General features: G+C 36.7%; 1 protein-coding gene across 17 annotated transcripts in view; it reads right to left on the bottom strand.

The window, feature by feature from the left end:
* EZH2 (enhancer of zeste 2 polycomb repressive complex 2 subunit) overlaps positions 1-25675 on the bottom strand; it is a 50411-nt gene that overhangs the window by 16692 nt on the left and 8044 nt on the right. For 6 of the 17 annotated variants that reach the window (XM_075083772.1, XM_075083763.1, XM_075083781.1 and 3 more), the window contains exons 2-8: positions 10785-10908; positions 10133-10261; positions 7156-7272; positions 5714-5834; positions 3356-3499; positions 2711-2813; positions 1985-2148 (exon numbers count right to left, since the gene is read on the bottom strand). In XM_075083772.1, the coding sequence (XP_074939873.1) occupies positions 1985-2148; positions 2711-2813; positions 3356-3499; positions 5714-5834; positions 7156-7272; positions 10133-10261; positions 10785-10901 (895 nt within the window). In that variant the 5' untranslated portion in view covers positions 10902-10908. Of the gene's footprint in view, positions 1-1984; positions 2149-2710; positions 2814-3355; positions 3500-5713; positions 5835-7155; positions 7273-10132; positions 10262-10784; positions 10909-19648; positions 19739-20465; positions 20550-25675 lie in introns of those variants that run through there. The other 11 variants (XM_075083767.1, XM_075083775.1, XM_075083774.1 and 8 more) reach the window with 4 other exon arrangements.

Here is a 25675-nt window from a genome sequence, read left to right on the forward strand (position 1 = left end):
TTAGCATAAAGACTTCGTCTTCTATCTGAAGGTTATGAACACAGAGAAAGGGGGAACAATGCTTTTGGCTTAAGGGAGGCTGCTAGTGTGAGAATTGAGGTCCTACAGCCAGTGAGTGACATGACTCTGGATTTTGTCATTGGCTGAATCTGGCACTTAAGAACATGTCAAAATGCACACCACTATGAACCCATCCTTCACAGCACTAAAAGAAAAGAAGTCTCGCAGAGTTGGTGCTTCAAAAATGTGGATGGGTAATACCAGGCTCCCTAGAGAGGTAGATACCAAAAATGTGGTCTGCAGATCCTTTTCAGTTCTACTTCCAACAGTCTGCAAAAATGACTATGAATGGCAAATCCATATAAGCTATGTAAGTAATCAAATATGTCTATTTTAAAGAAGCCCATGGTTTTACCAGAAAAATCCTACAGTTTTATAAAATTAGTGAGAAAAATGGCTTAAAACAGAAAATCTTCAAGGGTGCTACTGGAAAAGGTTTGTTCTCGCTATGGACAATGCTTTCTTGTTGACTAAAAGTAAAACTAGAGTGGCACTCAAACTCCCTGCTAGACTATTAAGAGTGTCGAGAACTCATAAAAACACTGCCAGATGAATGGATTTGCCAAGACGTAGCGTACAGCTTCACTTCCCTGTCCTACAGACTAAGGCTGCACACAGCACTTCTTGGAATGAATCATCCAGGCAAATGAGATACTTCTAAACAAAACCTACAGCTTCACAGAACACACCACGTTGAAGCTGGCTAGACAAGGCAGCAGCTACATCTCCAGAAACTTACTTTCTTAAACATTATTCAGAAGTAAGAGCTTCTTTCTTTGTATTTTCAAGAAAAGCCTGCCAACAGAATGCAAGGAGAAAGTGAAACTAACAGACCTAACTCCAAAAGCTACACACAGTAAAACTAGGAACAGGAAAACCTCCCCCCCACCATCTGAGAACAATTCCAGTTCCTCCTGAAACTGAAAGGCAACTAAGGGATACTAAAAAGCAGCAGCACTGTGCGAAGCCCTCACTGTGAAGTACAAATACAGGCAGATTGTATGCGTGCTGGATGAGGAGCTGCTGACAAAGCACAAAGATTTCCAAATGAATATGCATGCACTCTCACAGTGGAACATGCAAATGAACAGTTAAGTCAAAAGAGGAAATTAATTTGAAATAGAGGGCATCATAGTATTCAACTACAAGTCGAAACCACTTCATATTTGACTGTTAGGTTCCCCTTTACATTTGACTCCTTTCTCAGAGAAAGAATGGTCTCAAGTAGCACTCCAGAATCTCATTCTGCATGCTTTGCAAATGGAATTGAACATCATTACTAATGCTATTGTTAAATCCTTCCCCCAAAAGAATGGAGAACATGAAAGCAATTCAATGGAAAGGATATGATAATTTCTAAAACTCAACTCTCTGAAACAATTCTTCTTCAAATCACCAGGTACAAGTAAGGTGGCTAGAAAAAAACCTGAGAGAATAAAAGATAAAACTGTTCATGGATATTCAGCCTCTCCTTGGGAAAATTAAGCAAGTCTGATGAATAACCAGGTATTTTTATGGAGAAATATATTCCATTCTCCATGCACAAACTGAGAAAGTGTAACACAGAAACAGTAGTAGAAAATGTAGTTTTCCTGAATACTATATATTCAGGAAAACACTATCTTTCCTGAATACTATAAAAAGTGAAGTAACGTTACAGGTTGGTCCAAGCCAGAAATTCTGTATGAACTCCTAAACGCAAAAAGGACAGACTACCTCAAACAGCTGCATTCAGTTTTTTGAGGTATAGTTTTCACTGCAAAACAATGTCAGCGTGGACAAGTTGTTTTTGTAAACTTCGGCGATATTACTGCTTTTATTTTTTCTTCACTTTCCTTCCTTCTGTATTTAATCTTATGGTACTTTTAAGTTTCCTGACTTGCAAAATATAAAAGATATATAAGCGTACTATAACTGTACTTACGATGTAGGAAGCAATCATATTTAAAACAGCGCCTACAGAAGAGTGTGTGAAAAGAGTGCAGGCTTTGCTCCCTCTGAACAGATTTGGCATTTGGTCCATCTATGTTTGGTGTGCATTCAGGAGGAAGAGCTCCAGGAAGCTGCTGCTCAGTGAGTTCTTTGTATCTTGAAGAAAGAAATAGAAGTCCTTTATTCAGTATAATAATAATAATAGTAATAATAATAATAATAATAATTTTTGATTGCAGTACTACTCTACCTTTTCAGTGACAAATCACAAAAATTTAATATGTGCCAGCTAGAAAGGTCAATCTGTCAGTGACGTGACACAGTATTAATTCCATAATCATTAATATAAAATTGGATAGGAAAGAATGCATCTATTTTCTGGACTGTCATCTCTCAATATATATTACTAACTCAAGAAGATTTTTTTTTTTTAACAGAAGCTTTTATTCTACCACCTCAAAGAAATAACATAGATTAATAAACACATGCAAGCACCCACTTTTCAATAGTCTGAAAGGAAGGCTAATAAACACCTCTATATTGTTTTACTTGGTGGAAACAGCCAATTCCCTTCAAGTATCACTTGCAGAAGTTACGTAACTGCCACAAAACCTAGCTGCAAGGGGGACCATTCCTAATCAACAAATATTTAACAAAGTCAAGGAATCTTTGTTTCATAATGCAACACAGCAATGTATTCTGAAAAATACTTCCTTACTTCTCTTTCAATTCTTCTGCTGTACCCTTGTCTGGAAACATTGAGGAAATGGCTTCAAATATCTTGTCAGAAGGAAATCTCCGAGGTGGGTGGCTTTCTTTCTCTGTCAAAGAAGTAAAAAATTTGGAAAACAAAAAAAAATTATATTTCTGCTCCTTTGCTACTTCGAGGAGGTGTTCAGAGAAAGCGGGACTTCGCCAAAATCCTAATAAAAAAGAAGCAAAGGTTTTTATTTCTAAACTACAGACAATTTCAACTACATTAAGTGGTCTTTCCTGCTGAGAGAATTCTACTAGTACAATCTGAAGAAACCATTATTTCACCAGCAGATGGAGATGGCAATTCAGAACTCTGCCTACTTCAGAATAATGATATTTCATTTTCTGAGTATCAAAGCATTTATTAGACAGATACTCGACTGATTTTTTGGTTCATTTGACTGTCTCAGTATACAGATAAACAAAAATTGGCAAAAGCACCTTTTGTATTATTCTCTGTACAACTCTTGAACTAAATGGCAAAGGAAATGATGAAGAAAATTATGCTACTTTAAACCTGAAAACTATCAAGTAGAAAGGTTTGAACAAATTTATTGAGAAAAGGATTTTTTTTGTTTTAATTTTTAAAGTCTGCAGACAGACATACCCATCCTGTTACCTTCCCGATCTTTTTGCTTGTCATCTCTTTCATCAGGATTGTCATCTCCATCATCATCATCTTCATCATCACTATATTGACCAAGTGCATTGACCAGCTCAACAAATATTTCATCATTGATAAATCCACATTCTGAAATTCAGCAAAATTGGGAGTGAACAGAAAAGCGCAATGTGTATATGAAGTATTTTTAATCCTCCCTACACTTAAATTATGGCAAATGCTGTAATTTATGAAAAACTGGTTTGTATTTTTCCCTCTTAGTTTCAATGTATGAACTGAGAAGAGTTAAAAATACTCAGTATTTATTTCTTAGACTGACAACTGAGAAGGGGAGAAGGAAACTTGTTGAAAATTTTCCCAACTCCCTGTGCTTTATACCAGTAGACATAAATAATTCTTTCTTCCTTGGAAGATAAAAAAATTACTTACTAGCTAGACTATTTAAGAGATTTTATGCCAGAAACTGAATTCCAACATGGTTGGCAATGCATGCAAACAGTCTATGAAGCTATCCTTGGACAGATTTTTGGTTTGCAGTTCCACAGCATCCACTTCCCCACTACATACCCCACTGACAAAGTGATAAAAAAAGAACACAGTTGTATACAAAAAAAAAAATAATATTAAGAGACTACTGAAGAATACAATGGTGCATATATATGCTTATTAGCTTATATTCTGCTGCGAAATTCAGAGGACAGCACAGACAGACCATAAGGCATTTCTGCAGAGAGGAAAACTGTAGTTAGCATTGACAGAGATGGCTGTTATTTTTCAAAAAATAACTGTGAACTGTGTGGGAACTGTAATGCTTATAACCATCCTTTTGAACCTAGACTGGAGTTGGATGTCAAAGTACTACTTGAAGGAAGCTAACAGTTTTACTCCTATGTAGATAATAAGAACAGGCAGGTACTTCACTTGGATGTTTTAAACAGAACTCTTATACACACAGAGGTTAGCATGAATTTCTCTCCTACAAGTGCAATTACAGAGCTAGTTTACAATTCTGACTCCTACATGGGAATGCTTCTGATTAAATGCAAATGCTGTGGGAATCTGTAATTACAGTCACACAAGAATACTATTTATTGGGAGACTAAAAAACATCTTTCTACTTTTGATATATAGTTTTGAAGAACCCATCATATCAGTAATTGCCATCATAAACTTGGGACTCAAGACAGTGAAATGAGGTTAATTTTAAAGCTAGACTCATTTAATAATAAATTAAATCAATAATAGAAGACATTTACTAGTAATGTCACCATTTTGACATAACCAGTTCTCTGACAAGGATGTCAATTGGTAAATCTGTAAAAATATCCAGAGGCAAAACCCCATGAAACATTTCATGTTCCTCTTGAAATATAAAGGCACCGGCTATTCCGAGGACATTAACAAGACTGGTGTAGGACTGAGTAGCATTTATTATTGAATTGCAGGCTTAACCTTCATGAGTACATTGAGCACACAACATACTCAAAAACTTTAGTTCTCTTTCTCAGTCACTCCAACATTAACAGGAATATAATCAATTTTAAGAAATGGTTCTCTGTTGGGGGAGGGCGGGTAATATTTCTATGAAGGGGGAAACAGAGTAGTCAGAGAAACCTTTACAGCTGTACAGTTCAGGCTTGTATAACCCAGTTCTGAGTGGGCACATAGAGCAAGTGAAAGGTTGCTGCTTCACTGAGACTTCAGCAAACTAAGAGACAGACATCACATATAGTCCAGCTCCCACATAGAATAAAGAGATGAACTACACCTTAGAATACGTACGTATGTACATGTGTGTGTGTGTAGTACCAACAGAAGGATACAACTTTGCTCTATAAGCTGACTTATTAGAAGGGAGGTTTTTAAATAGCTAATAATTTCCTTAAAGGAAAAAAAAAAAACCCAAACCCAGAAGAGGTTATTCTACTGAAATGCATTCACAAGTGTCGCCATTATCAGAGTTTTGCATACTTGTCCTGCCACTTTCTGCTAGGCAGGACACACATAGGGACATTCCTTTGTTAAATTCCAAAGCTCTGAGCATAAAATTGAAGACCAAGAACTTCTCCAAGTTGCAGCTAGGCATTATGATGGATCACTGTATGGTCTAGGGAAAAAGTTTGTGTTTAATTTCTCCGTACTACTACTTTAACACTTTGCAACCTTATGAAAATGCAAAGGTATATATTTAAATAAAGGAGTCTATTTTACCCAATGTTTGTGTAATGTAAAGATTCTAGAGATACTACTGTGACAACCAAGCGTCAGGCCTTAACAAGCAATACTGACAACAATTATTTACGTAGGAAGAAGTGATTAGTATACCTGAGTGTCTGGGCTCACCTCTGTCTCCGTGCACTTTCCCATCATAGTTCTTGATCAGTTCTTCAATAAAGGTACCATCCTGGTCAAGCACTTCATCTCCCATATATGGAATGTTATGTAAAACAGTTTCATCCTCTACCTAGCAACAACAGTTACAAGCAAACAATTTTAAACTGTGTTTTCAATGAACCACTTCTGCATTGCTATTTTCACAATATACATGTGTCTAGCTATCACAGTTTACAAACTGCCTTCACTGCTTTATCACATTTACCATTAACTAGATAAATAAAACCCTCATCTTTGTTCAACAATTTTTCAAACTAGTGGTGACTGGCACAAGATACTGACACTAGCTCCTAACATTAAGGTTAGCAGGGTGTTTCCACAAAGCTTCTACTATTGAAACACAGTAGGCTGCCTAGCTCCGGGAAACTTGCATTTGCTAAGTTCATTCTCCCTTCCTCAGTTCAACTCCACAGTAACATGCAATGGAAACCACCCCTTCATTGCTTTGCCAGAGATAAGAAAATATGATACAAAAAGACTCTAAATTCAAGTTGTCTAAACAGCCAGCACAGAAACATGCCTCACAAATTAATCTGAACTCCACTGATTTTTTTTTTTTTTGTCTGCATATAGACTAAAGGCATTAATACTCCCATGTTTTATCAGTAGACTTTACGGACCTTGATACTCAGATGTATCTTCCAATACTACAGAAGAACCCTATATTGTTAAGAAAATAAACGTCAATTTTTCTGCTGATCATGATTCTGCAGCAGTGCAAAATATCCAAACGCTGACAAAAGCAAGTAAAAATCAAGGAAGAACTCTGCACATAGACTGATAAAAATGGTTATTTAAATCACTTTGCTATGACTATTATCATAATAACCAGTCAGCAAAGGTGATCATATACAAAATGATGTGACAAAGATTTGTAATAAGCTAAGCTTTTCAAATAAGTCATATAACTACATCAGAAATCTAACGTTATGGCTTCTGCATACAGTGAAGCTAATCAGAAGGCTATACTCAGTCACTAAATAATGATCATAATGTGGTCTACTTCAGGATTAAGTTCCCTTTATTCCATAAGAATTACTATTCTGCTAGAGGTATGTTGGTCAATTGTCTTAAAGACATTCATATCCCTCAGAAAACATTTCTCATTACACTAATTATATGCGTTCAGATAAATCTACATTTAGAAATGCCATACAAGACAACTGGTCACCTCTTTACAGCAAGGTTTTAGAAATACTTTGGTTCACTGAAGGTTTAATTTTTTTTTTATTTATTTTATTGGGGGGAGCCTATTTCTGATTATTACTGCCTTATTGCCAATACCAAAAAGATCGGGAGGGTAACTGACAACAAATTTTTGCTGGTCTATTTCTAGAATGAACACCTCCCTTTTCTCCATACATTTCTCCTCCCAGCACTTTTAAACTTACCATAAAGTTCTGTTGAAGGGGAGACCAAGAATACATTATAGGCACAGAAGCAACAGCATTGAGAGTCTTCAGTGGGATGACTTGTTTTGGAAAATCTATGTCACTGGTAACAGAGCACTGAAATAAGAAGTTGAAGGTACACTTACATAATAACATCAGAAAGAAAAAGGGGGAAAAAAACCCACAGAGCAACACTCTACAACGTACAAAATTCAAACTGTTTGTCAAAATTAGCCATACCAGCCTTTGAAAAATGCATCAGATTTTTAGGGCATAATAGTAAGAATAGGTTTAGCAGGAGAAAAGACACAAGAACTATTTTGAACTCAATACTTTTGCTAATAGACTGTGACGGGGTTTTCCACTTCTTATTAAGTGGCTGTGATAGTATTTTACTCAGACTATTCAACCTACAATACAAATTATGTTTGGTATCTCAAAACATATTTAGTACCTGTTGGTACTACACTGATGTTAGAGTATTTACTCAAGCCATCAGAGAGGCAACTGAATTCTCCTGGCTTCAGATCAATACACTGCAGAAATAACATTTATATTTTTTTAAAAAATTGCTTTAATGCCAGCAAGACCTCTTATGGAAATAAATGATCCATATGTCTTTTTAATTCCTGCCCTATTTCCCCATTATTGTCTGCTTATCTTTATCGTATCCTCCAACCTTTGATTATGCTCAATGCTTACAATAGAAAAATGAAAATTAACTCATTATATGCAACTATGCACATGTCAGTAAGTTTTTCAGCTGCAGGACTTTTTCTTGAGATTCAGAGGTTTATGTAGCCTCCAAATATAAACATGCCATAGAAATACAGACAACTTCTGGGTTATCCTTGCATCTATTCAACAGTTAACAGACACAGATCAACTTTTCTCAAATACTGGGACAGCAGTATGAAGAACTCTGAAAAAAGTTATAAACAAAAGCAGACAGGAACATACAGAGCTAGGGAAAGTACAACATAGAGGATTTGGAGGTAGGTTAAAAAAAGTTTAGAACAGCTATCATAGCTACCTGAAAGGAAAAAAGGAAGTGGAGACAAAAGATCTTTCTCCTTTCCAGAAGGGAAAGATGAACAGAGCTTCACATTTCTAAAGAAATACACAAAGTAATGTAACAAACAGTATACAGAGACAGTACCCCAGTAGAATGACACAAGCCAGATGTATTTTCTTTTTAATCTGCAGCAAATGAGATTAAATTTCTGCTGGGTATATCAATACTCAAGATACTGTCCTATGCTAGTGCTTTATTCCCACTTCAGGCTAATGTTTCATTTTCTAGCTAGCAGCCATCTAGTATATTTTTCACATGTTTTAAAAGAAAAATACAAAAGTAAAAAAATTATGACTTTTATCTTTGAAACTAAAGTCTCAGACTGACAAATAAGCTATGTCAAAATGTCTCAGTTATTTGGTACCACGTCTCAGTTGGGTTGCTCCATTGTGTTGGTATGGGACTCAGCTTAGGCTAGCACAGCACATATTATGGCCTCTGGTTGATGGTGACTGGACTACTCATTGGACGAAACCTATGTCACCAGCAATGCCCTGCAGTCTTCATCAAACACATTAATGCTCTCACAACACCTTTCCGTCAGGTCACTAAACTTCTAGCCAGTGTCCTATGCAATTCTGTAGAAATTCAGCATATTAAGAAAAAAGCTTTTCAAGTAATTTTTTAAAACGCCCACCATTTCTTTTTCTCACTTCTCTCACTATAAATTACGGCAATCTTAAATCAAGCATTAGAGTTCTGATTCATGAGACAGACACTGGATTTGAATGCAGTATTAGTGTGCTCTATCAGTTCAGGCAGGAAATCAATTCAGGCAGGAAATTAACACAAAAGAATAGTGAATCAAGCCATTAAAAAAAGAAAAAGAAAGGAATGGTGAGGAATGATCTTTTACGATCAAAAAATGGTGAAAATTGGATGTGTACCCGTGTCAATTATTATCAGAAGTTCTGGTCCTACAGTGCGATATCATAGGTATAGAGCTGTACACGAGTGATTGCATATTCAAACAGGTTTAAAAGAAAACACTCAAAAATCCTGTTTGCATTTGAACATGCATGCACACAAATGCACCTCTGTGACATACATGCCCCCCGTTTCCCACTAAAATTTTAAGAAAATGGAAGTCTGACAAATTTCCTTGAAGGGAAAGTGGTTCGTTTTGGTTTTTTTAACCCGTTCACAGTAAGTCTTTCCATTCTGATCCTACTGAAAAGAGTTAGCTTTTCAGATTATTACACACGTAACATCCTCAAACTACCTTAGTCTGGAGAAGTGCCTAAAGAGCAACTGAGAAAGAAGATAAATGAACCTGGGCTGAATAGAGAAAGTTGGAGCAGGCTTAAACCACTGTTCAAGTTACCAACATGAAAGCCAGTTTGGGTGCTCAAATTACATCATGATCATGGAAGTGTTTTTCACAAATTTAGTGTTCAGTCTGCTTGTGCAACACAAGGGTGCATCAACTCAACTAACTCCTTTTAGAAACTCTGTAGTTAAATGACTTTCATATAAAGAAGACTTTGTCTAGTGGGTATGTTCACAGCTTTCATGTGCTTTAACTCAGTAAGAACTAAAGTAACTACTCATATGTACCACTGGGGGTCAACTCCAATAAGAGCAAGATTAAACTCCCAATACCAGTGACACAAAACAATTTGATTAAAGGATGATGAGGTATGATCCAAGTAGTATCAGAAATAAAGAAGTTTCATTTTGGTGTGCTGTTCAAAGCTACGTAGCCTGCTATGTATTTATTGATTTCCAGAAGTCATTTGATCAAAGTAAATAATAAGTCAATTCTTTAAGAAATTAATACAAAAAATACTTAGCTGTCATGTCATGCTGGAAAAACAGAAAGAACAGCCAACTTTCCAGTAATAAAACAAAAACGTGCTAACAACCTTGGAAGTGGAATTACCACAACACATGTTAACCAACCTCCCTGGTCCCGCGCAATGAGCTCACAGAAGTCATGATGTGAACAGGCTGTATCCTACGTTGTTTCCACTCTTGATTTAAGATTTCAGTTCTTTCCAGTATCTTCTGACGATTAGAATTAAACATACTCTAAAAATTAATTACAATTGTAAACATTACAAATAAATCAAAGACTTACTTAGATTCATTTCAGGTGAATTTAGAATTCACATGCTAGCATCTTAAGGCATTATAACATTTACTAAAAAAATAAAACCAGACAGGATAAAAAAAGTGCTCAAAAGTCAACTGTCCAAATTTTCTTTAAATGTTAGTGAGGCTCAATATAGTTCATTATCCCTTTCTTTGACTCAAACCATGTTCTCATGTTTAGAGAGGTTTAGCATGGAATTAAGTTCTAAATGGAATTAGAGTATGTGGCTAAAGAAGTTGCTATACTTGCTCTCCACAGTCTCTTCTGATACTTAGCATGCCTGATTCAGTCACATACATATGTACCATACCTGTTTATAAGGTCACAGAGTTAAGTCAAGTTTGCAGTATGTTAACAAAGTATTAAATTATTGCAGGTGTTAACTGCAGAACAACTCATACTTCAGAAGGAAATAAATTTTATCATTTTTTCAAGCAACAGAACCAAAAGATGACATACCTTTACTTCATCTGCACGTCGGAACCTCTTGAGCTGCCTCAGTCTCATATATTCAGATTTCACACGCTTTCGCCAACAAATTGGTCCCTTCTCAGATTTTTTTCCGGTTTGACCCATGATTATCCTACAAGGGACAATGTCATGTTAATATTACCAAACCTGATGCCACTGCTTGCAGAGAAAGTTAAAAGTGAAGTTAGATAGGATAGAGACATTCCTTTAATACCTTTCATATCTAATCCCCCTAATTCCTTTCAATCAGACACTTGCAATACCATCCCAATCCAACAAATAAAAAAAAAAACCAAAACAACCAACCAAAAAGAACAGCACCATACTTAAGTGATAGACACAGGAAATCAGTAATTTTAATTACAAATCAGTTGAACCATTCACATTTGCTTTAAGCACTTCTAATGCCTCTATACAGAGAGGTACCTAATGGATTTAAAGGGGTGAAACAGAACAGATCAAGACTCCCACTGCAAAGATACACACTGGAATCCTTGCAAACTGTCCTGTAAATTAACTTCTGGACAGCTATGTTCATGGCAGATGAACCTTTTCCTCTTCACAGAAGTAGTCCTCTTCAGTAAGATACCAACTCCTAGAATAGGCTTCTGGAGTTGATTTTAAGTGCAGAGAGGTACCACAAGTTCAGTTCTCCTACCCAGCCACTCCAGTGTCAAAAATTTCTAGAAATTCAGACAGAGTTTCGAAACAGGCAAAATAAGAGACCTTGCTCTTTTTACAAGTATTCTACAAAAACCCCAAACTGTCCAATTGATTGCAAACAGCACACTCATTACACTTTTATTCATCACCCTCCTAGTACCAAGTACTTCATTTTTATGTTACAGGACTGATGGCAATGAAGTTGTATTTTTACATTATAATCCAAAAGAAATGCTAGAATATGCCAATCTGCTCAGCATTTTTCAAAATCAAGGACCTAATGCTATGACTATGCTGGCAATGACTATTTTGAGAGCATCCTGAAACAAAACCACTACACTGAAGACTTGCTTCCTCTCAAGAGTTTGCTGTAATAACCTACAGTATTTCACGGAATAGCTCTAAGTAGCATTCACAATAGTCATCATGGACGGAAAGGCTGAAATGTCCAGTTGCCCAAGAGTAACACATTCTCAAACAAGCATAATCAACTTGTGCACAAACAATTCTAGCCCTTCTAATTATCTAGGTACGTAAACATGAGCAGAGGTGTCTTCTCCAGGCTGGAGTCAAATGCTGCGTGCTACCTTCCCTGCCCTGCACCACAGTTCCCATGACGGTCATGAGTACAGCTTTATACAAGATACTGAAAGCTCTTCGCTACTGTAGGCAAAGCTCTATTTTCAGCAGTTTTGTACAGGTCAGATCTGAGTTCTGTCAGACTTTATGATGATTGCAGCAGAGGGGAGGGGGGAAATCAATACAGAACCTGTTTATTCTCAATACTACGCCTTCATTTACACTAAACACATTTACACTGACAAAAGGTAATAGTCTATGAGAGCCTGACACCCATGTTTATGCAAGACATTAGACCATATTTTGTAAGAATAGTTGAGTTTTTGGATTTAGAATGAAAACAAATCAACAAACAAATGGCAGAATTGCCAACCCAAATCACAGGAGGGATCCTTTGAGGAAAAAAGGCAAAGCGTATAAATGAGTTTCACATAATGCCCCAAGCACCTGAATAGACAGAGGGGGAAGATTGAGAACCAGCAGGGTAAATCTAGAGTGAAGTGTCAAACACAGTTGCTCTTCTTCCATGCCTCAAGGCAGCAAGTAGAATCCAGCTGTAACTCATTTACCACAATACCAGTGTTAAAACAGAAAGAAGAGCAGGGAAAGAATCCCAGACCGTTCATGTTAGAGCATGGTAAAGAGAATCAGATATTCAAATGCACTACGATATTGATTAGAGGACAGTATAAAACCATTATGACAACAGAAAATGCATTGTATTAGATGCTAAACTATGCAAAGCAAAAACATGGAAAAACAACCCATGAAATGGAAATAAATTAGACATAGAATAAGTATCATTAAAGACAGAATCTCAATTTGTAAGTAATACAGAACATCAAAATCACCTCAGTTACGGTTCAGCCAAAAGACATAGGAAAAGTACCAATGAATTCAAAAGATAAATGAAAGCTCAGCTGATAATACTGAAGTAGCATATCCCGTAAGAACAAAACACAGATTATGTTTACTTGCTCTAATTCTGCATCAACCACAGCCCTTCTTATTCTAGTTTCCTGGAGAATCACAAATGACTCAGGCTTAAAAAAAAAAAAGCTTTCTTAACTAAAATCAAATTGCCAGATAATCCCTGCTCATCAAAAGCAGGTCTATATGGAAATCATATATAATTAGATTAACAACAACAAAACAAAACCCAACAGAATTCCCATCCTTCTTTCTTACAACTGAAATACAGCCCCCAGAAGACCTTACCTACAAACAAGGATTTAAAACCTGAGAGAAATATATCCTCATTGAATAAACAAATCAATTTTATTCAATTTTTCAGCAACAAACATAATTGTTACCTGTTGTATTAAAATGGTAAGAAAAGTATACTTCACAAAAAGATAAATCCTTCCTTTTAAAACAGCGTAACTTATGCACACTCAGTTCATTAATCTGAAAACAAACAGGATTTACAATACTCTCCTCTTGCACTAGTTTCAAGCTGCTGTCTGGGGCACAACATAGACAGCAATTTAATGTTCAAGGCACCAAATAACCAATCATAGAAAATTTTAAAAATGCACTGTTGCTTGTGTCAGGTTAGAGCAAGAAAAAGTTCTAGATAAAGTAATAATGTTAATGTGCAACAGTCAGTGGGATACACACTGCATTAAGTCAAACACATATAAACAAATTAGAAACAGCCTCTTAAATGGCAAATCCATATTAAGAGTAAAAGCACTGAATGGAAAGCAAGCACATGTGTTTATAGGTTACAGAAAAATTATAGCTAAGAAAAAAGCAAAATGTCCTGGATGCACACTTGTAAAACATTAATTTCAAAAAATCCCTGAAAATGTATTAATGAATCCTGATTTTGAGCAGCAGTTTTTCAAACCAAGTGAACCATATTTGTGTGTTTCTGGGCAGTTGAACAAGTAGAATTACAGTGTTGTTAACACACGTACTGTGGTAAGAGGCAATTGTTTTTCTGTCCTTAATCTCAAAAAAAGAGGGGGAACAAGGCCGGGGGGCAGGGAGAGAAGAGCATATTCATAGCAGACGGTTAATTCTCACAGTGCAATTGATCTATCATCTTCACATTAGGACTACAGACAAATGCCGCTGGCAATTTCTAATGTCAATTCAAAGGTTGCCCAAAAACAATACATTTAAGAAACTAAACCTGAGAAATGGGGATAGGAAGTTTCACAGACAAGGACAGCCCGTGCTGAGTCAGCACTGAGGGAACAAAAAATGAGACAGAAAGATGAACTCTTACAGAAGGGTGCTGGCAATACCTCCATCCCTGATAGGAAAAGTAATTTGGAGAATAAAAGGCTTCAAGGAAACATCAAAAAACTCAATCTATGGGACAAATCCAGGCTTGAGACAGCATCTACAATCCTACTATTGGTCCACTTGCACTAGTACCTATGTGTAAGAAAAACCTTTCCCAAATCACTTTTTCCCACCATATAAATGCGAACAGCAGATAAGTACTCTGAGCTGTCACAAACTACACAGCTTTTACTTTGCTAAACAGTAAAAAGAGCCTATACATTTTCATTAAATTATGTTCTATGGGATTTGCAGCTAGGATTGCAGAGCAGAAAAGCTAGTTAATTTTAAGATCAATTTGTCCGAACTTTTCATATAAAGTATCAGAATATTCCCTACAGTAGCACAAGTGGCACAAGCTAAATCCCATCTAAGAATAGTTAAGCCTGTCTTAAGAAGACAGCATAATAAACAGTTTCCATTTAATAAATAAAAACATGATACTGGATTGTTTCAGTGCAGTGGTCTGACTCTGAGAGCCCCCAGGCCATGTCCCTCTTCTCTGTCACCATTTCCCCTTCTGAATCCTGCTAGCTGTTTCTACTGTTTTAAAATCTTTCTCATTTTTTCATCCTCTTCATTTGAAGGGCTTACAGAAACCATCTAACTGCAAAGATCCCAGTCCTGAGAACTTTTATCCAAAGGAAACGAACTATGTAGCAGTCAACTCAGTGATTTATGGGCAGATTATGTCATCTCCAAAATAGATAGAAAAAAAGCAAGCATATCTCCAAGGCAGTTATACTGTTTCTAGAGAAAGCTCATCTCCCAAAGCACAGAATGGCTTCCATACAGAACCTGAGCTAACCTTGCCAGATCTTACCTGGCATCACACTAAGGAGGGAAACCTTGCCATAACTCTCTGCACTCTATTTGCAGAAGAGGGAACACTGGGAAATGTGGTGAGACATCCCGAGCAATTCTAGTGTCAACCTGGTACAGCCACAGGCAGGTGGATGTCTCATTCCAGACTGGGCAATCACACCCATGCCACAGCAAGCAAGCAGATGTATGTGCCACGCTTAAATGCAAAGGCTTAATACGTTGGGTCCAAAGCTGCACTTAACCCAGCCAGCCCTCCTGGAGCACAGCACTGCAGAACTGAAGTGACCCCACGCTGCTTATTCCATACATACAGTGTTGCTACACTCTGCTCACCAGCTCGCATACCACCCATATTTTTCCATTACTTGTAATATTACAGCTACCTAATTCCCTGAGCTATAGAGTATACCCATGCACAGTATACCTAAGGTAGAACTGGACATTAGATAATTATACCAATGTAATTCTAAACAGGCCTCTATGAAATACAGGAAAAATAACAAAACTAACACCTCTTTTTTATCAATAAGGAATTTGAACTATTGTATTAGGAATAAGACACACTCAATCCGCCTAAACACTGATTTAAAAACAAACAAACAAACAAACAAGACAAGAAACAAAACCAAACACCTAGCTATTCTTAGTTTCTACTCATGCTTGCATAGCTGGAAATGAAAATCAACAACAAATAGAGGTGTCCTACAGCATATACATTTGTGTTTTAAATAAACTCTGCTGAGCATTTCCTAATGAAGTTATGTACAAGATCTGCATTTTTTTACAGTAAGTTTTAAAGAAACTTCACGCCTATAAGCTTAAATCAGCCAATAGTCACTTTCAGCAGCCAAAGTGTCTACATCTAGAATTCACAATGAGAGACGAAGTAGTGTAGCAAAATTTCAGCTCAAATGGCTCCTGTTTTGCCTACAGAACATAGCTTTATTTAAAAACAACGTCCTATTTTCCTTTGATCATTTTGGCAATATCCATCAGTGACAGGCAAGCACACAGATAATTCTCTAAATTAGGAAGTCTATTCACGCAGTCATACTGCTGTCAAAGATTATATTTAAGCTCCTCTAGCTACCCTGCCAAAATTCAGGCAGAAAAAAAAAAGTAATTAAAATTTTCAAACTGGAAAGCATGGGAGAACAAATGAGGGCGTCTGCCCTTTTAAAAGAATGTTATTGGTTTGTAATTATGCTTAACACTACACAATATTTTAAACTGTAGCAATATCATATTATCTTCCCTCTACTCAGGATTTCTGTTTGGAGGTAATTATTAACTAAAACATAGCGTATAGTCTAACTAAATTCTTCTTAATTAAGCTACACTCAAAAGGTTATTCATATATTTTAAATATATGTGCATACACTGATATAATACTGCACTTAAAAGCACTCTTAACCAACAGTTTCAATGCAGGGGAGGGTGAGAATATAAAACCCAACAGAGAAACTACATACACAACCTGATGCAAACTGAACAATAAAATAAGTCATCATGGTTTTTGTTGCCTAGAGCAATGGAAGAGTAATGAAGGAATAAAATAATTCAGATGGGGCAGGTAGGGCAGGTAGTACTACTTCTACCTCTCATGAAGCCAAATGCAAATGCTTTCACATTTGCTTCTCAGAACCTTGAGCTCTGAAGGAACATATTTAACTGCACAGCCTTGCTCAATGAACTACGCAACACTGCTTCTCAACCTCTTCTCCTCACTGTTAGCACACCCACAGCGCCCTGTGAACAGTGATGTACTTCCACTAAGTTCTCTGGACTGGATGCACTGGTAAGCTCAAAGCACACATCTGAGCTGGCTTCACAAACTGTCACTTCAGATACCATAAACTTACCCATTCAGATTCAATACTACATAATTAAGGTACTCACCCAAATAATTTCTTCAGCAGCGATGGCATCTTACAATCACCCCACCCTTCCCAACTCTTTATTCTCACTCCAATACTGCCCACTAAGCTGTAGCCACTCTGCTCAGAGGGATGCATGGTAAGTTGGATTAAACTGACCAATGATAAACAAAAGCTCATTTCTGTGACTGATTGATAGCTTTCTGAAACACAGATCAGTTTGATGATCCCATCCACAACTGTGGCTTCTTGTGCTCAGCTATAAAGCAGGACGGAATTGTTAGGAACTCAGACCAACACCAAGGAAAAACTAGTGCAGGCAGTTACACCACAAACAGGCACTAGGTTTTATACATCAGTTTGCTCTGGAGTGGCAGAGTTAAATGTAAATGTAAACTGTTATCAGATCCAGACAACACAGAGGTCTCTCAGCATAACCGTACACTCATTCTAATGAAGATATTATTATATATTAAACCCTAAAGTCATCACTGAACTTCTTCAATCATCTACAAAATTGGTGTTTAGTTAAAAAACAAAGAAAACACACCCAACCACACCACACCCTTCTATCATTTCCTCAAACTAAAAAATTTTTTTGCTCAGGCAGCAGAATTTAGGACATCTTTCATGTTCAACTCAAAAAGCAGAATTTTAGCAACAGAAGGGATTAACAAGATTTTTCCATAAGCCTGCAAAAAATTCAATACTTGCCAGAAAACAAAAAAGAGGTAATAAATTTCAAGTATCAAAAAATCAATGCATTAAGCTTAGACCTAAAGTTGTTAACTTTCCAAAACCACCTCATGAAAAAACGCAAATGATCTTTTATGTTACAGGATTTTACACAGCACAATATGATGAAATGATTGTTCAACTGCAGCTAAGTATTTTTCATCTATGTTAAACTAAACTTTATTACTTAGAAACTCTTGGAATTTTACTTTTAGTATTTTACTTCACGCACCCTTAATGCAAAACAAGGCAATACTCTCTATGAACCTATCCTAAACATTTCCAGATTAAGCAGTTTCCAGTAGACTCTTATTACAATTATCAAGCACCTGAAAATAAACCATCAGTAAAACACATACATATTGCCAGACTTAAAAAAAACCCTGACTTGAAAGTTAATTGTAAATTAATGCTATAATCTGAAAGATCTGTCGCCTTCAAACTTAACAGAACAGAGAGATTCATGAAAAAGTATGGTCAAGAAACAATATTACTCTCTCGGGCTAAGGAAGAAAAATTTTTCACTGCTGTGATTTTAGAGCTGCTAACTATTTCCACGTTAAGTTATGCAAGCTGTGGGTGGGGGTCATGGGGGGGAAATGATACTCCCAGCACCTCAGAAGGCTTTTTACCTGCGCTATCAGCAGACAAAAAAAAAACAAACAAACAAACAAACAAAAAAACACAACACAGAAGAAACCAAAAAACCCCACCACACCTAGAAGTTTTGTAGTTGCTTGCTACTCTACTGTCTGGATTCTCTAAAGCAAAACAAAACATGGTTTTCTTTCAAACTTATCTATGTAAAATAACACATTCTCATTTCCATGGGAAGAAAAATATTCCCAAGGCCACTGTCGGCTTCAGTATTTCAGATACCAAACCAGACCAACTAACAAAAATCTGTAGCTCTGAAACACAACATAGGAAAGATTAACATAGTTTATTAATATTTCACTACAAAAACAACTACAGGACATTTACTCTTTTACAGTATTAGTCACAGAGAAATAGATGGGCATAAACTGTAGTGTGTTTTTTACTATTCTGTGTTATAGAAATGTGGTATTTTAAGTTTACAGTGCTGTTCAACCTATTTTTAATCAAGAAATACCTACAAATACTTACCTATGCTTTAAAATTTACATCATGTTGTTATTCCATATGCTGAAGTTCTGTATCATTAAAGGATGTTTAAATATATAGATATAGAGAGAGAACTTACATCAAATGCTACCATCAGTTCAACTGCCTTCCTCAAATGCTATTTGGTGTCAGTTTTACCTGGAAGAGACATCATCTGTCCGCTCTATCAGTGGCCCCTGGTCACTCATTTCCACCTCTACTCAGCCTTCTCTACTGTAAAAGCTTAAGTGCTTATGATTCTGTTAATCAAACTAGGTCAGGAAAAAAAGTGTGTCTGAATAGCCCAGAAAATAAACACACTTTGTTTTTAAATACAATTTTTCAACAAAATCAGCTCCACAAGCTGGTTTGTTCAGCAGCCACATGAATTTTTTAGTCAACACAAGTGAAGGGGGACAATACTGGGGCAGGAACAAGAGGCAAAGAACTGAAACTGGAGGGGGCAGCAGTTGAGCCTTCAACAGAAGTGTCTATCAAACCATGGCATCTCTCTCCCAACTCAGTTCTATCAGTACAGAAAAATAATTCTTAACACCAGAAAGAGGAAACATGTACTAAGCAAGCCATGTGTGCCAGCTGCGACCCTCTTCAGGCAGATGAATGCCAACAGGCTTGTACTGGCCTAACCTCTGTTATTATTGGCTTAACCTCTGTTGGGCTCTGTTTGACAGTATCTAAAAGAAATTGATCAGTTAATGAACTGATCTAAGCAGGTAACTCCAAACAGCTCACCTGTCCTTCCTCCCTCTGACAGGCTCCAGTGGTTGTGCATGATGGAGGTTAATAAAACACTCATGATCCACTCTAATGTGATTCCGTGTTCTGCAAGGACATTCTTGATTACTCAAGAGATGGAGACTGTTACATAAGCTATCGTCACAGACAAAACTATTAATTTTAACAAATTTGATATAAGGAAGAGAACCATCTACAGCCTCAGATATACCAATGCCATAACCCCAAACTCAGAAGTAATGTCTGTGTGTGAAAGCAGATGTCCAAGTCTCAGAATACTTCTTCCCCTCTAAGTTAGCAGAAAAACCCTGGCTTGCAAGTAGAATTAAAAGCTTGTGTTTCAATTGCAGTGTGGGTAACAACCACACCCAAGACATTTTACCATCAGCCCTATCACCAATACAGACAGATGACGGCTGTAGGCTTTCCAGGTAATACGGCAGCACCAAACGCAGAAGGTCTGCTACTATATAAATAGGCATGCTTTTATTATAAGCAGTCTCATCGCACTTAAGCTCCTATTGTTGTGATACAGTTACTTGCAACTACTATTTGCAACACTAAAATACACTTCAGTTAGTGGAATCCCTTCAAAAGTAGCAGTCTGTCGCTACAAAACCGTGGGGGTTTTTTAGGTACCAACAACTTAAAATTTTTGCCGCCACTGGAACAGAGCTGTCAAATTCAAGGCCAGAGCGCTCCCTCCTCCCTGACATAACCAACGGTTACTAGTGTATTAACAGTTATCTAACAGAATTTAACTTCGAAGAACAACATTTCAACTTAATCAAAATTAAGTAGCACATTCACTTACCTATTTGCTTTTAGATGCTGATGGCAAATACATCCTAATGTACTTCTCAGCTAGGACTGGGAAAGGAATTGGGATCTTAAAATGGCATGTTTCCTCTCTTCATTGTCTGTCTACACTACTTCAGCATCTCAGATAGAATTTACATGGAAATTGTGATAAATTTGATTGAGGTGATCAGTTACATCAAATCAGATCTTTTCTGTACTTAAAAGAAGCAGTTTTCTAACTGGACCAAAACTGCTCAGGCTGACCCGATAAGCACCCAAACGGGCAGGGAAAAAGAGAAACCACGCAACCAGGGTAAAGAGAAAGGAGCAAAGCGTCTTCCTGTCAGTGTCAGCAAACCACTACAGCATATCATCCACTCACCTTAGACTAGAACACTTATCTTTCATACCATGTAAAACATACTATTCACACTGTGTAATTTTTTTTTTCTTTACAAGACTTCGCAGTGTGACAAACTACCTCTGCGCAAGTAGCTTTCAAGAAGTGTGTTTCCTGCTATCTCTAGATCAACTAAAGATTGCTCTGAAAAGAGGTATTGAGAGGCAAAACAACAGCACCAACCATTTGTAACTTGCCTACATTCTACTGTCTAGCCAGTGCAAGACAAATAGATGATATCTGTAACAAAAAGCTAGTGTAGGTTTGTTCAACTCAGTTCTGCCTCATACATCCCACTGCAGCTATTCACAACTGCATATATTCAAATCAATGGTTAACAATGGTTATTTTCCATTTCCTATTATTAATACAAGTTTAAGGCTTCAAGGCACGTTCTATTTATTCTTAACAAAATTATTTAAGAATATGACATGTAGGCTCCCAAACTCCTAAACAGACTCTAAAACACATGTCATGGTTTTGCCTGTTTCTGGGCCTCATCAAAATTGGACGAGTCACTTCAATAATTTCAATCAACACATAAAACAATTCCTTGAACAGTGTGCTTTCTTACACAAATCAGAGCTAAACTTGAACCATCACAGAAGTTGAGCACTATTCTTGCATTTCTTCTGATACATGATAATCTATGCTAAATCAAAGTACAAGAGGCAACAGACAAGACTCAGCAAGGGATTTCATTTCAATATAGGGAGAAAATTCTTCACAGAAAGTGCAGTCCAGCATAGGAATGCATTAAGCAGAAAGGTGCCAGAATCTCCATTCTTGAAAACATTTTAGAAGTGGTCTGGAAAAGACAATTTCAGTGTTGGCCTTGCCTCAGCAGGAGACTGTACTAGATGAACCCCAGATGTACCTGGCCAACCAAGTCTATACAACTCTAAACATCTCAAAACCAAGGGCCATGCTATTTTTAAAGCTGATGCTATGGAGTTTGCTTACCTTTTAAATTCCAGTAGATTAAAACAATCACCATTGTATTCTAAAATTCTTGGCAATTCAATCCGCTGCAGGTACAATTTGGAAAACACCACTACTATTACGGGAACAATAATTTATGAATTAAAATGCTTAAGAGCTTAATCAGATTGAACTTAGTTTGGTGTGTAACCACTGATTGTTCTGATCAGTAGAAACATTTGTTATATTAGTCTCCTTTAACAACTCCATCAACTAGTTAGTTCACACACTCCTTCCCACTACTATCCAATTGTGTGTGTTCATTTGAAAGAGACTTTCTCTCTGTAACACTACAGCTGGAGCCTTCAGCTCCACCTCTTAGACATCATAATTAAAAAAGACAGATCAGAAAGCTCTTCATTAATTAAGAATGTAGTCTAACTAGAGTGCTACATACTCTCCATAAACTTACCATTATGTTTAAATGAAACAAACATAAAAGGGCTGTTTTTGCAAATTAATTTTCTTCTTATTCTAATAGGGTTCTGCTTGTCTTATAGTCCAACCTTTGTGCCTTTGAAATTTCGCTCTTTTCAGACCTTTTACTTTCTGTCCTTTAAGTGACTACAGCTTTACCTTGCACTTGGTGTACTGAAGATCAGGAGCCTGATCTTTACTCTGAAACATTAAGTGGTTGGTTGTTTCTTGGTTAGGTTTTGTATTGGATTTTGGTCCGTCCATCCATCCCCCTCAAGACTTCAATTTCACTTTTTTTCATTTTTAAGTAAACTTAAACACATTCTAGAAGATATCAATAAGCAAGTTAAATTGTACACACGTTCACAATAAGCAACTATTCTATGACTTGCTTCCCCACAACTCGAAAGATATGCATCCTCAATGATTTCCTCCCAAGCACAATGCTTTTTTGGGCCTTGTTACTATACCAGCAGCTCCTTCAGTTAATAGCTCCCAACTGATACTTCACGATATTCAAGATTACCGAGATGCTTTTCTGTATCTTTTGATTAAGAATTTCAGCTTCTTTCAAAAGAGGCTTTAAAAAAATGACCATTTTTGTGGCAAATTCACACTTAGACATCTTGATTAAGGTAGCATGTGATGACCATCATAAACAAAACTGTACACACCCTTTTCCCTTACAGCTGTATGAACAGCTATCAGTGAACTAAGAGTACAGTTTCATGACATACTTAATCCAATCAAACTACTTATTTGTAGTAGTACTACTAGCAAACTAACTTATTAACTGTAATGACTCTATTTTTATTTGCAATATTATTTACCAAACTAAAACTACTTGGAGTGATTACTAAATTATAACATAGGCAACACCTTTTATCTGAGCTAACCAATGTAATCAGAATTTCCTCTAAATTGACGATTTTTAGTTTTCCTCTGACAACAAGGCTGATGCATCCTTCTGCATACATCCTTTACAATGACTTCTGATGCAAATGGCAAACAAACCAAATATGGCATGGCTTACAGATAACTACGTTATTTGTGTTTTCTGCAACAGATTTCTTGAAGGACTTGCAAGTGCCCTGGCATTATGAAAAGCTGCAGTGTGAACTCATTTTATGAAAAAATAATTTAAAAAAAGAAATTAGACAAGTCATGAAAAACAAAACCAATTACTAGGGAGAAACACCACTTAGGGCTGCAGACACTGAGGTATCAACAGATAGCAGCAGATCCCTACCCAAGCAATGCCATTGCAGCTAACCACAATTCAGAAGGCTCACTGCCATACCTGCTCTCTGCTCCAGTACGTAACATAATTCCATACACTACCTTACAGTAGCTACCATCCTGCATGGTACCCCTAGATGTGGCTAGGGAATGCTCCTCGTCTTAGATATTAAGAATTCTAACCTTCAGTCCAATTTCCTAATTTTGTAGGAGTCCCTGTTTTCCCTCCCCATACCTAACTCCTGTCTTCTGCTTGCCTTCATCACATCTACCTTCTTTAATCAATCATTGTTTCTAGTCTGTTCTTAACAGTCAAATGAATATCTTCAAACACAGTTTCTCATTACTGCCCAAACATACCAGACCAAAACTGTATGGAGGACCAGACAGCTTTGACTTTCAAGTGTCACCCTACAAAGAACTTTTACCTGCCACTTGTTCCTGCACCTGTGCTATTATTTCCCTCCTTACAGCATGGCATTTTTGCAGCCAGACACTGACAGAAGTGAGGAAGTCATCTTGCTGAAAATACATTGCTGCTTTTGACTGAATAAAAGTGAGCATCTGGCCACTCTGTCCCCACCTAAAGACACTGTGAACTATGGCCTTAGACATGCAATTTTCAGCTCCTTGCGAGAGTACTAAATGCCTAAGCCTGCAGATCAGTTTCTGGATGTGCTCGATTCATACTGATACTCATACAGCATATTATTTGAAATGCTCACCTCACATACTAAATCAGAGCAGCTCAGTTACTGACACACAAGACAGGAGGGAAACAAGTCAACTCTAGTGCTTACAGAACTCACGTTTTCATCAATCATGCTCCCCATCCAATTAAAAAAAAAGCCTCCCATGGTATTTTATTTCTTGCTTTCTTCCCTAACAGTTCATTCACATAGATTGTTGCTTGAATATTCTTTGCAGGTCTTTCTATCACCATAATAAACTGACCAGGCAGATACTAGAAACGTCCAACTCTTTACCAATGACAAGGAGGAAAGGAGGGGAAGAATGAGGAGTCAAACAGCTTTTTAATATCCAAAAGAGAAGGAAATGTTCCTCCACTCCCTTTTCCTTCCTAGAAAAAATACCAGGAATCAATTTATCTTCTTGCTGGTTTTACATTAGAATTTTTTATTTTTCTGCGTTAGAAAACTATAAAAGCAAAGCAACTAACAGGTATTCAAAACCCCTTAACCTATCTGCCAACATGTTAAAAACTTTGCAACTTGGAGCTTATAAATAACTCGGACCTTGCAGAGGTACTTCAGAAAATATAGCCAAAATTATCTGTGTTTCTTAATATCCGAAATAATTTTAAGCAAATTGCTTCAAAAACTTAAATAATAGAAGAAGAAGAAAAAAAGCAAGACCTCACCTTGTCTTAACAAAATCCCCCAATCATTGTAAAAGTTTTTGGCACTAACTATAGGTTGATTAAACATTAAGTACCTGAGTAAGATCCAGCAACAGAACTATTCTAGAAAACAAGCTTATTTCAGATCTTCTACAAGCCATAAAGCAGAAGGGCATCAGTTTGATGCCTTTGGATTTATTTTTGACATTATCTCATTTTGTGGGAGTCCTTCATTTAGAACTTTAACTCATCAAGAAACAATGGTATGGGTACTTGTCAGTTTCACTCTCTTCAGTAGAGAAAAATAAAAAAAAGTTATGTCTGTTAATAAACAAAGTAAGATTTCAACACAAATAATTCTATTTCCAATACTTTCCTTAAATAAATACAAGAGTAGAAAAAAGCAATGTAGTATAGTTTTCAGACAGCCCTGAAAAAGGAGAAGAAAAAAAAAAAAAAAAAATCCTTACTAGCGTTCAATCAGTCTGTATTTGTAAGCCTTCAACTTTCAAAGGTATTCTTCCCTTCAAAAATTAAGTTCTTTCTCTGTATCACTACAGCTTCAGGATTCAGAGAAATAAAAAACAGGCATGAAAGAATTACTGACTATCATATAAGGAATAAGACTAACCATTTCAAATAAAAATTTTCTAAATTCCCTATATTATTGCTTTCTTCCAGAACACTTCAACATTTAATACTTTTAGAAAAATACTCTTTTAGAAATAAAAATAACAAGTTCAAGTACTCATCCACTGGGGTGGGAGAAGGGGGAAAGAGAATGGGGAGATCACAGCCAAATATTTTATATTAAAGATCAAATCAA

The sequence above is a fragment of the Phalacrocorax aristotelis genome, chromosome 2 (genome assembly GCF_949628215.1).
Source record: "Phalacrocorax aristotelis chromosome 2, bGulAri2.1, whole genome shotgun sequence".
NCBI lineage: Eukaryota > Metazoa > Chordata > Aves > Suliformes > Phalacrocoracidae > Phalacrocorax > Phalacrocorax aristotelis.